We start from the raw sequence: 15,937 nt of genomic DNA, 5'->3' as shown, positions 1-15,937 counted from the left end.
TCACTTGTTCTCAGGTGCCTGTGTATACAGGGTAGGGAGAGGTAAGAACCCTACCATTCTGTGAAGAGGCTGGGTGGAGCTCTGCCCTGGGCTGAGGACAGGTTCAGTCTCACCCAGGAAGCCTCATGCTGAACCCCACATAGAGCCCCAGAGAGTGTGCTTCCTGGCTCTATAAATAAAAGACTCAGGTTTCCTGACACCCAGGGTTTGTGTTCTTTATCTTGTAAATAAACCGTCTGCCCCAAGTGAGTGAATACCACCTGCATGCTGACTTTACAATTTTGTCTTGCAGAAATACCGACAGTATATGGCCGGACTTCTGGCTCCTCCCTATGGCGTTATGGAAACGGGCTCTAACAATGACAGTAAGTGTGAGCATTTTTGTATCTGAAAATTTGTCGTCGTGTGGTGTGTGTTTTCATGTGACAAAAAGAAAGGTATGTTGTACAGGACAGAGGAAGCACCCTGACTCTGGTGTGGGTCACAGACCACAGACCGGTAGCTCACACTGGAGAGCCTGCACTTGTGGTCTGTGCCCTGTCCTGGGGAGTGACTGGCTCTGGTGCAGACCGGGGCCTCCCCATACTGGACATCCACATGCTTGGAATATTTCTGTGCCATTTTCAAAATGGAATTCTTGAGCTGTGTTTGTCTCAGCTACATGGGGGGGGGGCTACCAGAGAGCCCCATCTTCTGTTCACTTTAGCAAGAGAGAAGCAGAGGTCATTAGTTCTTTAAAAATGGCCATTTCAGTTCCAGAGTTTTGGTAGGTACTAGGTGCCCTCTCACACAGGAAGGTGATAGGTAGCTTAACTTTGGTATTTACTTCACACACACACATGTGTGTAGCCAAGTGGCTTGGTATACATGTCCATTATGTACCAGCAAAAAAAGAAAATCAGGCTCCTGTAAGAGACCCAACCTTGGCTGAGATTTAAACTTGGCTGAGAGTGGGGCACTTGTGTGATACTGTTTTAAGGATTGGTTTTATTTTTATGTATGTGTCTGCGCACAAGAGTGCAGATGTCCTTAGATCCCAGAAGAGGGCATCAGACTCCCAGAAGCAGTCGTGAGCCATCCGACTTGAGCACTAGGAACTGCTTCAGTCCTCTGGAAGAGCAGTACATGATCCTAACTCCTGAGACATCTATCTCTCTGTTCCCTATCCCTCCATCCATCTTCCTAGGTGTGTGTGTGTGTGTGTGTGTGTGTGTGTGTGTGTGTGTGTGTGTGTGTGTGTGTGTGTGTGTGTAGCTAAGTACCAAGCATGGGATATCCCAAGTTATGTCACTTTGATGGCTATGGCAGACAGCATTTCCACCGTGTCCCTCGTCCTTTAAAGGCATTCTCCAGTGTGTCAGTTTCTTCAGGGTTCCTTCCCCTTCTGCTCCAACTCTTTCTCTATAGACACCCCCACCCCCCACCCCTGCCACATTCTCCCCACATTGGCCTCCTTGAAGACGAAGACGGAGCAGAAAAGAGGGATATCAGCCCTTCCTCCCTTCCTTCTTCCCCACCCCCCCTTCTTCTTTTTCCCTCCCCCTCTTGGCTGAGCTGGAATAATCAGTTCACTAGGAATGTCTGAGTTAAAAACAAAACAAAACAAACAACAACAAAAGCCACTAGCTGTGTCACCTCAGGCAAGACACTCGGATGCTTTGTACCTCAGTTTCCCCTAGGGTTCTCACGAGTATTAAATGAATCAAGATGTGTCATGTGTTTAAAAGAGTGTCAGGCATTATTTATGCATAAGGCATTCGCTGCTATGTCCTCACCCCTAGCCACTCACCAGCCCCAGAAGTCTGGCTTCTGCCCCCATACTTTTAAAGAATTACTCCACAGTCAGCCATTTCCAACAGACTCAGTGTCTCCCATTGCTCTTGTTAATTTAATGACTTTCTGGCCCATTCTCCCTTGGATCTCAGGGCTTTGTTGCATGACCCTCGTGTCCCTGCCTTACTCTCAACACCTGCAGCTGACTCTTTCACAGTCCCCCCACTTTCTCCTAGAAGCTTGGGAACCCGGACTTGGCGCTCTCTCTGTCCAGACTGTATCTTGCTCCATTTCTGAGACTAGCCTACCTTGCCATCTTCTTCCCTCAGCCTCTTTGGTACCTAGGATTACAGGTATACAGCCCTGCCCCCCGGCTATGAGGCCTTTTTGAAAAATAAAAGTTTTTCCATGTGTTTTCAGCATTTCAACCAATTGAAACAGCTGTCATGATTTCCCTTAAAAATATCCACTATCAAGTCACTATTCAGATTCCCCAAACATTATCTTTATCACAATTGCTGAACTGGACGAAGTTAAATGTCAGCCTCTGTATGTGATCTTGGTGCCTCTTTAAAAAATAGAAAGTATTATTACATTAGTTAGTTTGTTTGCTTGCTTGCTTATTCTGTGAATTTTTGTGCAAGAACATGCCATACCACATGTGTGAAGACCAGAGGATAATTTGTTAAGAGTCATCTCTCTCCTCCCACCATGTGGGTCCAAGGGGCTGACTCAGGTCAAGCTCGTAACAAGAACTTTCACCAGCTGAGCCATCTCACCACCCCTTTTATTGAGATAGAGTCTCAGTAAGTACCCCAGGCAAGCCTCAAGCTCATGATCTTCCTGGCTCAGCATCCTGCATGCTAGGATTACAAGTGTGAAACACCAATACATTATCTTTTAATTTTGAACCACCTCTTTTCCTCCTTTTGGCTGTGCTTATCCCTCTGTTGTATATAGTCTTTTAATGATGGCCGTTGCCTTCCATGGAAGGTGGTAGTCCAAGAATCTTCGCACCTTAGCCCAACTGTCAAGACCCAAATGGGAAAAAATTCGCCTTTTCATAGTAGCTTCCCAGAGGCATCCTAAGGTCCAACATCCATACATAGCAGTCTATGCAACCATGTCTTTCAGTTACTGAACAATTTAGGAAGGCAGCTGAGTGTACCCTGACTCTCCTCAGACAGTCCACCCCAGGGCTACGAGGCAGTGGGTGGGTGCAGGATGAATTTCAGAGTGCTGGCACAAGGCCACCTGGGTCCCTGTGACATATATTTTGGATGCTGTGGCAGCCATGCCTATCAATACTCCTGCTTCCTGCCTGAGAATTTGTATCTTGAGACTCCACAGATTAAAGGAACAAGGCTCCAACTAGACCAAACTTTGGAGCGATCTCTTCCCAGCTGAGGCCTCTTGCCTGCCACCCTGATGGCCTCTCCATTGTTTTAAGGTTGATGAGGTAGCAGTTGTGTGTGCATATCTGGAAACGGTGTCCCATACACTTAGACTCTGGACACACTGTGGTTTTGTGGTGCAAACCACCTTACACTAAACCACTGGTTGGAAGCCACGCAGGAGACCCTTCTGCGCTGCCTTTCTCTCCTCATGATGTGCCTGCTGCCCCGAACTTAGTGAGCTCTGCTGAAGATGTGGCTTGCCACAGTTGCCACCTTAGGATGTCCACCAAGAGAAGAGGACCAGGGGCTGCCTATGGCAGATGCTCCTGTAATGCTTGTAAACTAGTGAGCAGATGAGGACGAGGAAGAAGGGTGCATTTTCTTAGCTACAGGAACAGAGACAACCCTCGCCTTGAAACAGCAGCTGCCGTGCTTAGGCCTGGCCTGAGCATGACAGGAAGGGGCTTTCCTCAAAACAGAACTTGTGTTCTGGTGTGTTTCCTCTGCTGCTTACAGCTGAGTTCAGATCACTGGGGCAGAATGAGGTGGAGAGACGTGCATGTGTAACTAGAGAACAGATCTATCCGTCCACCATTCTGAGTGTGCTGGTGTCCAGTCAGAGGGTTAGCTGCTTGTGTGGTATAAATGAGTCACAGGGAGACTTTTACCATTGGGAGGGTAAAACATATGGTGGACACAAAATAATTCTGGGTTTTGTTTCCTGGACACAGAGCTCCATTTCCGAGGCATTGATTTAGAGTTATGTGTGGGTACTGATGTCTCTCTGTGTAAGCTTCTATGAGTGCCTAGACAGAAAACATGATGTTCCTGTAGCAAAGGATTTTGTTTCCATTGTATTGGTTGATCACACAATTTATGGCCTCTCTTGTCTCTCTTTCCTCCCTCTAGGGATTCCCGACAAGGAGAATGTGAGTAGCTTCTCTCTCTCTCTCTCTCTCTCTCTCTCTCTCTCTCTCTCTCTCTCTCTCTCTCTCTCTTTCTCTCCCCTCTCTCTCTGTCTAGCTTCTATAAACTGTCATAAGGTAAACCATAACCATAGTGATCTTCCAAGCAAAGGAAGCTCTCCATCCACAGTCAACGGAACAATAAATATTCTTCTAATCTTATTGTGGCACCTTGGGTGAGTCATTTAAAATACCCAGGAGAACAGGGTGACTGCTTTAACATGATTGTCACATGTTTCTGGTATTCAGTTTAAAGAGAGGTTATTCTAGGGTAAAGTGTGTAAGTGCTAAGTGTTCTTTTTTTCCCATGGTGCATACATGTCAATAGAACAAATTATCATAACACTGTGAAGAAAACCAGTTGCTTTTCCTTAATGGGAATGTAAATGGTGAAAATCAGGGTCCGTTGACAAATTTGCCTAATTACATCCAAGTGTGCTAAGGTTGGCATTTCTCTTTGGAAACGGGTGATGGAGTGCTATAATTGGTTTCTGAAAACAGGTGAGAGACTATTTAAGACCCAGCTTCCAGGGCGGTGTGGTGTTTTAAAACTTTAATCTCAGCACTCGGAAGGCAGAGGCAGGAGGATCTCTATGAGTTTGAGGCCAGCCTGGTCTACAGAGGGAGTTCCAAGACAGCCAGGCCCACATAGTGAGACCCTTCTCAAAATAAATAGATAAGTAAACAAATGAAAACAGGCAGAGTTTCCACCACCCATGGCCAGTGTATATGCTAAGGATGGGATCATCTTAGCCACATACTGCTCATGTGGGTATTGATGGTGTTAATTCTATTAAATGCACTCTAGGCTTACACCGCAACATGGAAGGCTTTGTGATAAACACGCCTAGGGATGATCATGGTGATTGGTGTTTGGCTAGAACTCAGATGCACCACCTTACAATCCTGTTCCTGATTGCTATACCTACGCGGCAATGTTACTGAATTGCTATGCTTCCCTGTCTCTGCTCTCTGTCCTGCAACTGTAGGCCTATACAGATTTATTTAAATTCAAGTTATCCATGTATCCCTTTTCAAAGAGCTGACCCTGTAAGTGATCCTCTTTTCATAATGCTGGCTTTTGAAGAGCTGGCTCAGCCCTACTCCACTGCTCTAACACACCAGACAGGAGTTCCAGGCTTAGCAATACCACTTTAAATGTCACACCAACTTTCAATTTTATTTAGTTCAGCAAAGCATGTTAGAACCCAGCTATGGACCGTGTACAAGCTGATTTGTTTACCTAAACATCCCTGTCTCATTTTTAAAACGTGGCTGTTAGTCATGACTACCTCAAAATTCTATTATGAATATTGAATGAGATTATTTGTGGAAGGCAACAGAGCTGAGAAATGTTAGGACTATTATTGTAATTAATATTTGCTTAAGGGCTGTATCATTTTCTAGCACTGTATCGTTTTATCTCTGGAAAGTGTCCTCACTTCTAAAGTCACTGTTGCTGTGTCTTTTGTGGCCCTCCTTAACTTTCTTCTGTGAACCTTGCTGTTTATCTTTTGCTGTTAAAAGCAAAAACAAAACAAAAAACAAGTTTGTATGTCCAAAAAAAAAAAAAAAAAAAAAAAAAGACTGCTAGAATTGGACTCACAAGATTCACAAGCAGCAGACTTTCCTGTCAGTAGCAAGCTGATCCTGCCACCACTTCCGTATTCAGGAACCCCAGAGCATCCACACTGTACCTACTAGTCTGCAGATTGTGAGATGGATAAATCAAGATGGGAAAACAGCCTGGAACTTCCTCACCAAAGACAGCTGGGGATCTGGAGAATAATACAGAGAAAGCCCGAGCCTGGAGGTGGGTGGGTGGGGTTAATATGGTCTAAGCTTCAAAAGAAAATTCCATCACTTTTAGTCTCTGGGTGACCTTTAGGTTTGGAGCCCCCTGCAGTGGGAGCCGCAGGCACAGGGCTTTGAGCAGAGTACCTAACAGCTGTTATGTACTCATCTCCAGACAAAATAGGAATCTAAGTTCGCAGAACCTTGGTGAACTGTGAGCAACATATTGCCCTGAAAGATTTGGGGGCTGGGCAAGCTGACACCCCAGAATTAGTGCTGGCAGATCCTCACTTGGATTTTTGTTGATAAAGCACATGGACTCCGTATTAGCAAACAGAATAGATGTAATGATGCCATACGCAATTTGGGAAGATCTTCAGTGCATAGTCAAATAAGGCAGCGGAGATGAAAGACACTCGTGAGTGGAGTTGAAGTTCAGAGAGATAAAAAGAGGCCTAAGAGCCTTAAAGTGGGGCTAATTGAAATTTTTCCCTTTAAAGGAACAAGTTGGGACATGATGTTTTCTTTTATCCTTTCTCTTCTCTGAGTACGTGCTGAGAGACCCTGCATTCCCACGTGTTCCCAAATAGCGATAATACGCTGGTGGGGTGGGAGAAAGGTGCTCGGATGATTGCTACGGTTTCTGAACATACTCTTTGTAGCGAGGATCTGTTCTCCTCCCTGGCTTCCTCTCAGTCCCGTTAATCTCCGTGCTTAACTTTTAATCAAAAAAGAGGACATCGATATGTAGCATTTTGAACTACCTGGCCAGATCCGTTTTATTTCCAGAACATATCTTATTGTGCATAAAAAAAAAAAGAACTTTCTTTTTTCATTGGTTCCACATAGCCACCTGCTGGATTATTTTGCCTGTCACCCACTCTGAGGGCTAGGGCCATCAATCAATGTTGGATGGATCCAGGACACTGGGACCTATGCAGTGATGGAGAGAAATATTAGGAAAATGGCCGTGGAGCCAATAATGCAAGTGAACTGTATTTCACAAAGCTGTGATTGCTCAAGGCTGTTGGTTTTCTAAAGAAATCCCTCTCTTGGATGTGCCTGAGCTGTAGTTTTCTCTTCATTACACGCCATACCTGGCTGACCATGTTTAACACTGGAGTTAAAAACCCCAGGTACCAGCTTTCCAGCTAATCTGGCAGCTGGCCTTTAAGAGAAGGAGTCTTTCTCTGAGATTTTAGCCCGTAGAGAGATTTTGTTGTTTGTTGTGCTGTAACCATAGATAGGCAATTGCCAAGAGGTTTGGTTATTCTAGAAAGTTCCATTCTTTCTGTGTGGAAAGAACAGCAAAATAGACTCTGTGATCAGGGGGTTGTTGAAAAAAAAAATTCTGTCTCCTGAATGATCAACATCTTGTTTCCCTTGAAGTTACTGAGGTGATGGTGTGATGAGTAGCGAGTGCCATGACCGTAGACAGCAGGAGCCCCTGGTAGCCCTTCGAATCTAAGGTGGTTCCAGGCAGATCTGAACACACCTAGAACGAGCAGTGTGGTTCCTTTCCAAAGGACAGGCAAGCCTCCTATAAGATTCGTTTAAACGAAAGTTACTCAAACCTTTAAAAATCACTAGATGTGTAGACGAAGAATCATTTAGGGAAGTCACTTGGTAGATCCAAGGTTTTACATTGTGGCTTGGTAAGGAATCAGTTCAGTTTGTAAACCACCTCAATAAGGAGAGGAGAGCAGAACAGAGCAGGCAGCTGTTAGGGGCATTAGCAGTGTTTAGTGACGTTTCTTTCTCGTTACTGCTGTCAGTTGTCAAGGTTAGAGAAAGAAGATTGAACATGTTTCCGCTATTATTTCACTGCTATCATGCAATTCTGGGCTAGATGCAGAGAAAGGAAAGTGTTTGTCCTCATACAAACTTACATCATAAAAATCAGAGATAGTCCGTTAAAACCCTTTCAACTCTAGCCTTCACACAGCCACTGAGTTCACATAGTTTTCTGTGGAGCACACTTTAAAATTCCTGCTTATAAAATGCCTGCAACAGGTCGGTATTGAGCCTGTGACGGCGCCCTGCCTTGGGTTCAAGGCTTGCCCTTTAGTAGCTGCTTCTCTCTGTCTCGGGGTCCTTGTGGTTTAACCGGTACCTTAGCTAGCTAGCACCGGTGCAGATCTGAATGTACACGTGACTGACAGAGGGCACAGAGACAGCTCTCACAGAACAGAACAACAAAACTCCAAAGCCTTAGAAAAAACCTTTGCCTGCCTTTTCGGAATTTGAAGGGCAAATTGCTTATCGCCAGGGTAGAGATTAGATTTAGCCGAGCTGTTCCTGAGTCCTGCAACTTGTGTGGTGTGTAAATACTGAGTTCTTTTAAAATGGCCTATTAGGAAGGGCAGAGCAGTCAGCCAGCCAAGACTCTGCTCCACCTCCCAGAAAACACCAGTGACTTCATGGCCAGGGTGCCAAGGACAGCCTCAGCTCTCGGGCCTCTGAAGAAATGTTTGTTTTTGTATTTGTGAGTTATGCATTTTATGGGAGGAATGTCCTTGCAGGTTTTCTCTCTCCCTTTTCTTTCCTCCCTTCCTTGACTGCTATAAGGTTGGACCTTCCCGAGTCTCTCTCATTTCCTCAGTAGCACAGTGGGTGAACTTTTAAGAAGGTTTGTAGTTCCGTTTGTCTAGATCGGAAGCGGTAGATGTAGGTAGTAGCATCCTAAACTTAGATGCGACTTCAGTGTTGGTGGCATCAGAATGTTTTCCACGTGGAGCCTGGTACCTTTTGACTGTGAGTTTGCATGGTGAAGGGGCATGCTTTGGGGAATGCTGGGTGGTGCCTTGCAGTATATTACAGAGTAGTTTTTATAATATTATTAATCTCCCTGATGAGTGTGTTTCATGCTTCTCCATAGTCTTTAAAATATTTCAACATAGATCTCACCCATTGCAGATGGCTTGTTAACTTCTGTCACTGAGTTGTGCTTTGAGAATGTTCTCACAATGTTTTCAGTGAGTAAAATGTGACTGTGGGCAGGAGATCACTGAGAAGAGGCAATGTAGCGTTCGATGTTCAAATAATAATGATAGCAATGACAAAGGCCTGAGAACTCCCCCCCCCCCATCCTCAGCCAGTGGCCTCTTCCTGCTTACTCTTTGATAAATGGCCTGTGTGAGACAGGCTGCTCGATGAGTGGACTCTGCTGCTGGGAACTAGCTCCAGCTTTGGCGAGGGAGAAGAGTGCCATGACACATCCATGGTAAAGCCATCCTTTCTGTTTTGAGATCTTGATCTTGTGACCAAATTACAGATGTGTCTTACAGTAAGGACAGTAAACAGTTTTCCCAGGTGAGGTGAACCAATGTTGGGTTGACTGTCATTTATAGTTTACAAACAAAAATTATTTGTTCATTTATTTATGTATATGTGTATATGTTTTGCCTGCATGTATGTCTGTGTGCCACACACATGCCTGGTGCTTACAGAGGCATTAGATTCCCCGGGACTAGAGTTACAGATGGTGTGAGCTGCCATGTGAGTTCTGGGAATCAAACTCAGGATCTCTGGAAGAGCAGCTGGTGCTCTTAATTGCTAAGCCATCTCCTTAACCCCCATCATTTAGAATTTGAATTCCATGTTGAGAAAGCTTTGCTCAGTCCACAGATAATAGAAATTTTTAAAAAATCATTCTCTTTGCCTTTAGGGAAAATCGTATTCACAATAGATGATAACTTGATAAATGTTCATAGATGTACACATAATATATATAGATACATACATATGAATTTACATGTGTATAAAGATATGTATTTCCATTCTTTTATATTTTATAAGCCTGTCCAATTACTACCAATACTATGATTCAGGTATGTTCCAGTTTTCCAAACTATTTAAATTCTCTTCACTCAACGTAATTCATTTTTTATTTTCTTTCAGTAAAAGAATCACTCAGAAATACCCAAAGAATATATTACCTACTTGGTTGAAAACTTTGAATTTAACACACATTGTTGATCGATCCCAGGTTCTGAGTGGGTCCATGAAAAATAAATAAAACTTGGTGCTTCCCATTAGGTACAACAGCCCCAGATGCAGGCAGACACCAAACAAATAAGTAAGTAAGATGCTGTGGGTATCCATGGGGACAATGGAGTGTGGCCTTAAGAGCTCTTCAGTCTTTAGGGAAAGTTTCAGTCCTGACAGCTTCTAAGAACAGCACCACAGACAGTTCCTCATCCCCCTTGGTTTGTTTTCTCATCTATAGACTGAAGCCATAGTGGTTCATGCCAGGTCAGGGGTGGGGAACTGTTACCCAGTGTTGGCTGGTATCTGGTTTGTGGAAGCATACACAGTGTGTCTGGGCAAGGCACCTGGGGGAGAAGAAGGGACTCGGCATTCCCATGGAGAAAGAAGTGAAGTCCAAGTAGAAGGGAAAAGGAGAGTCTAGGCTGTGAGCATTACATGAACAAAGGAACTAAGTTTGAAAGCTTTGTCTGATGAGGTTAATGTCATCAATCATAAATTTTAAACCTTTGCCTTCCAAACCTACCTTCTAGGGTATAGGTGTTGGGTCCAATCTAATTTGTCTCTAGAAAAGGAATTAGCTTACAATTTCCCCATTTGTTTTTTCCTAAAATCATGCCTTCTCTTTTAAAGTGACAGAACTAGGTTGCTGATGTCTGAAGCCTGTTGTTCACTCTGACCTCTGACCCTTTTCTAATTGTGCAGTCAGTGATTGTTCAGCTCTCTTGCTCTTTGCTTCTCCATATCTTTCTGGTGAATTATTTTGCAAAGATTTCTATTAAATCTTGCCCCTTTTTTCCTTTTCTGTTCATCAAGGTCATTTTAAATTTCAATCCAGTTTTCCTAACTGTCAGCCATCCTACCCAATTGGGCGTCATTGCTAAATTTGATAATGATGTCTTTGAGTCTGTATCTGAAGCATTAATAAGCACGTTAAGCCCAACAGCATCCAGCCAAGGACCTAACCCTGTAGAATTCAATTTGTTTGTGCTAATTTATTTGCATACATTATAAAATTACGCTATCTAGACATGAAAAAGAAACTTGGAAAACAAGACTAAGTTATGCAATTCACTTTCAATTGTAATTGGAGGTAAAGGAAGACAGAAAAGTTCTATGTCAGAGGATAAAAATAAGATTGACTTTGACATTCACATATTAGAACTCATGCCTCCAGAAATAAGCCTCCATTAAAGTTTGTGTCCTTGACCCTTAATTGCTATCAGTAATGAACTGGAACTTTGTGAGTTTCAGTTTCCTTGTAGATGAATGATTATGGCTCTTAATACCAAGAAAAAGTCTAACAGGACATTAATTACACAGTTTGGTAATACTGTCAAATATAGGGGGTTATGTTAGAAAGACCTAGTACATTTCTCTAGCATGGGGGTGGCTGAGCTGGGCCCATGGGTCTGACTTGCATGAGCTCAGTTCTAGACCTCCTAGTGGAGGTTGCCTGTCATCCTGTTTAAAACATGGTCCAGTTTTCCATTCTAGGAAGACTTCAAGATGACTAGTAGAAAGTCATTCTTTTTAATGCCCTCATCATTTGGCTCAGACAGGAGAAGGAAAAAAAATTCCAAGTCACACCAAGTGTGTAATTTGATAGCCCGATCCCAAACAAAGTGAGGAAGCCACTCCCAAACCTCCCCGCAAAGTTAGCCACAAAGATGAACCGGTATAGAGAAGGAAAACAGCAATGGTAAGAAAAGCTGCAGAAGGCTCCCTTGAGGCACGGCGGAGAACTATGGATGCTATCACAGCACTCCCCCCTGGACCTTCTAGTTTTAGGGTATGTGAATTTTTAAAAATTATTATGATTGGCTAATCACTTTTCTTGTGTCAAAGCATTGCGAGAGACCGCTGCAGAGTTAGAGGGGATTTGTAGCATAAATGTAAGATGCGCCTGCTAGTCAATAAGACATTCATTGAAACGGGTGCAGCCCCTCTCTTCAATCCTGTCCAGCTTTATGTTTTGTAAGCTTTTTCTTTTGGGTGTTTTGCATACTCAGAAAAACACGGGGGCTCCCTCTGGTGGTCATCCCAATGTGTTCAGCATGCCTGACCTTGAAATTTGAGTTATAAAGAACCAAGATGTTTGAGTGAAAATGTTAATAGTAAATATTATTTTCTGAGTTTCCTAGGTCTTGAGAACATTCACATTAATCAAAACTGATGATACATCTATCCTTCCATCTGTCCATATGTGAATGTACACAGTTCTAGTGTATCATGCTGGTAATGTTCAACTTTCCTGAATGCAGTCTAGCCTGAGAGTCCATAGAAAAATGTAGAGCTTCAATCCGGCAAGTCAGACAAGCACGCCCTCCCAAGTTTGTTGGTCAGCAGGTCTCTAGGGTGTACTTACTTAACTCTGTTATACCAGAGCTAAGCATTGTGAGAAGTGATCTGTTACCATTTGAAAAATACTGGGAGAATCCTTTACTATTCACAGTGTTGTTTCTTTCTCCTTAAGTTACATTCTGAGAATGTAATCTTACTACATTGTGGTTTTATACTAGGCTGGATGATTGTATCCTTGCATCAATATTAACATGTAGGCTGAGTGGTTGAGTACCATGATAACAGTGTTGTCTACAAAGCAGAAGTTTGTTTTGCGTGCCTCTGAACTGTCCAGGTGTTAGTTGTCCGTGGTAAACCCAGAAGCTCCAGGTTGTGATATGAGCTATAGTTGAAAGACTCTCATGGACCACCCTCTTATACATAGCATCTTCAGTCAGGCATGGGAACTTAAGTCTTGGTATTTGAAATTTTCTGATGGCCAGGTGTTTTTATTGCAACTTTTCTTGACTGAGTAATGGGCATCAGTAGCTGTGCAAAACTAGAGAAGCAAAGTAAACATTTTATACATTATTATTATCATTAAACATTAAAATACGTTGCGTTGGAAATTCATTCCCGACAGACTTGGAGTTACTTATTAAGAAATGAATTAGGAGCCTAGGGTGGGGGTGCACGCTTGTAATCCTAGCACTTAAGAGGTAGAGGCAGGAAGATCAGAAGTTCTAAGTCACCCTCTGTGAAGCAGCAAGTTCAAGGCCACCCTGGGCCACATGAGGCACTTTCTCAAATGGAAAGCGTTAAGATATCTGTATGAAACGGGCTCAGTAGCAGCTTTTTGTTTGTTTTGTTGTTGTTGTTGTTGGTTTGATTTTTTTTTTTTTTTTTTTTTTTTTTTTTTTTTGGCTCTTCTTGGTTTCTGTCCTTGCAAGAACTGGAAAACAAATTCACGTAAACAACCAGGTTTAAATAATTTAAATAGTGTGACTAAGTTCTTTGACTCCTAGGAAATCTGTGCGGTGCTTTTAGCTAGAGGTGAGGAGGATGTGGCCACAGTGGAGGTGGGTGCCACGGCAGCATCCGGTGTGGATTAGTGTTTGATTCTGTAGGATTGTTTGGTGAGCAAAAATATGAGGTTGGGGAAGAGCTCTAAGAACGACTGCCAGGCTTTTTGGTTTGAGTGGGTGGAAGAATGCAGTTGTCACTAACTGAGAAAGGGAAGGCTGAGGTGAAAATGGGTCTCAGGACCTAGGTTCAAGGTCACTGTTCAAGGCAGTATCCAGGAATGTGGGGTGATTGAGACTTCTTGTTCTACCCACGTCCAATCAATAGTTAATGATGTCTGGTCAGAAAATAATGGTAGGACAGATGCTAGGGGTTTGTACCCAAAAGCATTTGCCCAGCAGATGAGTGGAATGAAATATATCTTAAAGAAGTTAAATAATGAATAAGATACAAGTCAGCCAGAAGTTTATTAGGTTTGTTTCACTCATTATTATATTTTGGTAGATTTCAAGAGAATTAATGTTTTCGCATAAACCGTGTATAACTGCACGTGTCACCTTTCCCATTAATAAGGGGCTGATAAGTGCAAATAATAAATGAGCCAGCCTAACAAAGTGTTACTTAATAAACATCCTCAGGGACCTTATTTAATGAATAGGTAGAGGACTATTATTTGAAACTTAGCTCACAAATTATTTCTATATGAATTGGTGTTACTAAGTGGTTATGGCCTGCTTGAAACAATTTATTTTCTTAATTAGTTTAATCATTCTTTTTACAGTCTCTTACACTACTCCACGAGTTAATAACCACTTTTTTTCTTGAATAAATTAATTTTCTAGCCTGCTTACAAATTTCCAATTAATAAAGTTTCAAGGAGTGAGGTAATGCGGCAATCATAAGAAAAATGACCATAGTTTATTTTGAAATCAACTAACATTTCCTAAGTACCTACTATGTGCTGTGCTGTACAGGCTCTATACTTTGATCTGGGGCTTCAAGGTGACTTTATAGAGCAGGGAAAGAGAGATAGGTATGCTATGGCCAAGAGGGGAAACAAATGCCAAAATATACACCGCACATTCCTCTCCTCCCTGCAAACTGAGGCTCTCTGACGAAAGAGTGCTCGGTTAACCACTTCCCAATACAGTACCTCCACACCAGACTGCAGTTACTAGACTTCTCAACTCTGCAGCTCCAGACTCTGCAGGGACAGGAGACACAAAGCCACAGAAAGCCACCTCTTGCAACCAAGAGTAGAAACTAGAGCTGACTGCCTGGGGCTGCAGGATGAGAGAATGGGAGCTGGCTCTGGGCTAACAGGAACACAGGGATCTGCTTCCTGCTGCTTTGGAAGCCTTAGAAATATGGTCCCCATTAGTTCTTAGTTATTTCCCAGCATCCACTGTAAGGAAATCTTGTGCAAATACCCGGACTGAACTAGTGTGGGTCATGTGACCCCCTCCACCAAAACTGAGCCAACTAATGTGAGTAGAGTTCTACTGTGGTTTCTGCTCTGAAGCTAGGGAAGGGGAAACTAGAGAAAAAAAATCACTGCCTGTCTCTTATTCTGGACAATGCACAGACAACTGACAACTAAAATTCCCGTCCTCTTGGTCTGAGGTACTCAGAACATCATAATGCAATCAATATCTCATTTGTGGGTAGGCTTCATTCCTTGCTCATGGAGAAATAGTGCAGAAGCACTAGGGACAATAATGTTGACATGACATTTTGCAATAGCCTTGATTGCAGGAAGCTTTGTGCTTAGAAACCCCATGCATTCCACACAATTAGAATCACAGTGTCTTTCCTGCTGTCTTCTGAACATGTGTGATGTGGAGTTTAAGAGGGTTGATCTTGTTAAGTCTTTTGAGCAAGTTGGATGTCAGTGCTGAAACAGGGTATGGTTTAAGCTGTCCCACTTTTTTTTTTCCTAGAATATTCCAGGAATTCATTTTTATCTGTTTGATTTTAAGTCATTATAGTCTGAGAGCCAAATTTATATTCAGATGAAGCTACTGGAGTTTGGAATCTGTGCCGAAATGAAATGTTCCTGCCAAGAGCCTGAAGTGAAGTGTAGCAAGACCATGGATTTTGCAATGTGTTTTCCTGACCATAAATATGACAGTGTATGTTGATTAGTGGGGAACATAAAACTATTTTTTACAACTCCTATGAATGCCACCACCTAGTATACACGCACGCACGCAGGCAGGCACGCACGCGCACGCATGCACTTCACACTGTATGTAGTTTATTACCCATCTTTCAACTAAGCTTTTAGAAAGACTTTGAAAGTAGTTTATATTGACTGAGTCCTACAGCGGGAGGAATTTCCTCTGTAATTAATGTTTTACACTCTTAACACATTATCCCCTTCCCATTCCTAGGGTTATTTTTGGTTGCTTTACTGAAGCTCCTCTGTTCCTGATACTTTTGGTTTCTAGTATCACTTCTGTCTGTCTGAGAACTTCCTTCGGAACTTCTTGAAGGGCGGGTGGCTGACTGCTGGTTCTCCCATGCTCTCCTTCATCGAGACTGCCTTTTCTTCCTCTGTACCTGAGGATGACTTCCTGAGACGGAACCTTCTTCCTTCAGATCATTTAAAGATGCTAATGTGGACTGTGGTCCTCAGTCGGTCTCCTTTTCCAGGAGCCCATCTGAGACACCAGGTGCATTTAGTTATCACTTTGTTGGGCAACCTCTGTCCCT

General features: G+C 43.0%; 1 protein-coding gene across 8 annotated transcripts in view; it reads left to right on the top strand.

The window, feature by feature from the left end:
- The window catches only part of Rapgef4 (Rap guanine nucleotide exchange factor 4), a 279,513-nt gene that overhangs the window by 159,765 nt on the left and 103,811 nt on the right, over positions 1–15,937 (top strand). For 7 of the 8 annotated variants that reach the window (XM_051184480.1, XM_051184478.1, XM_051184484.1 and 4 more), the window contains 2 exons: positions 293–365; positions 4,080–4,099. In XM_051184480.1, coding sequence (XP_051040437.1) covers positions 293–365; positions 4,080–4,099 — 93 coding nt within the window. Of the gene's footprint in view, positions 1–292; positions 366–4,079; positions 4,100–8,381; positions 8,415–15,937 lie in introns of those variants that run through there. The other variant, XM_051184486.1, reaches the window with a different exon arrangement.

This window comes from Phodopus roborovskii, unplaced genomic scaffold (assembly GCF_943737965.1).
Source record: "Phodopus roborovskii unplaced genomic scaffold, PHOROB, whole genome shotgun sequence".
Lineage (NCBI taxonomy): Eukaryota > Metazoa > Chordata > Mammalia > Rodentia > Cricetidae > Phodopus > Phodopus roborovskii.
Note: the sequence above shows the minus strand (reverse complement) of the source record. Positions and strands in the feature narration are given on the sequence as shown.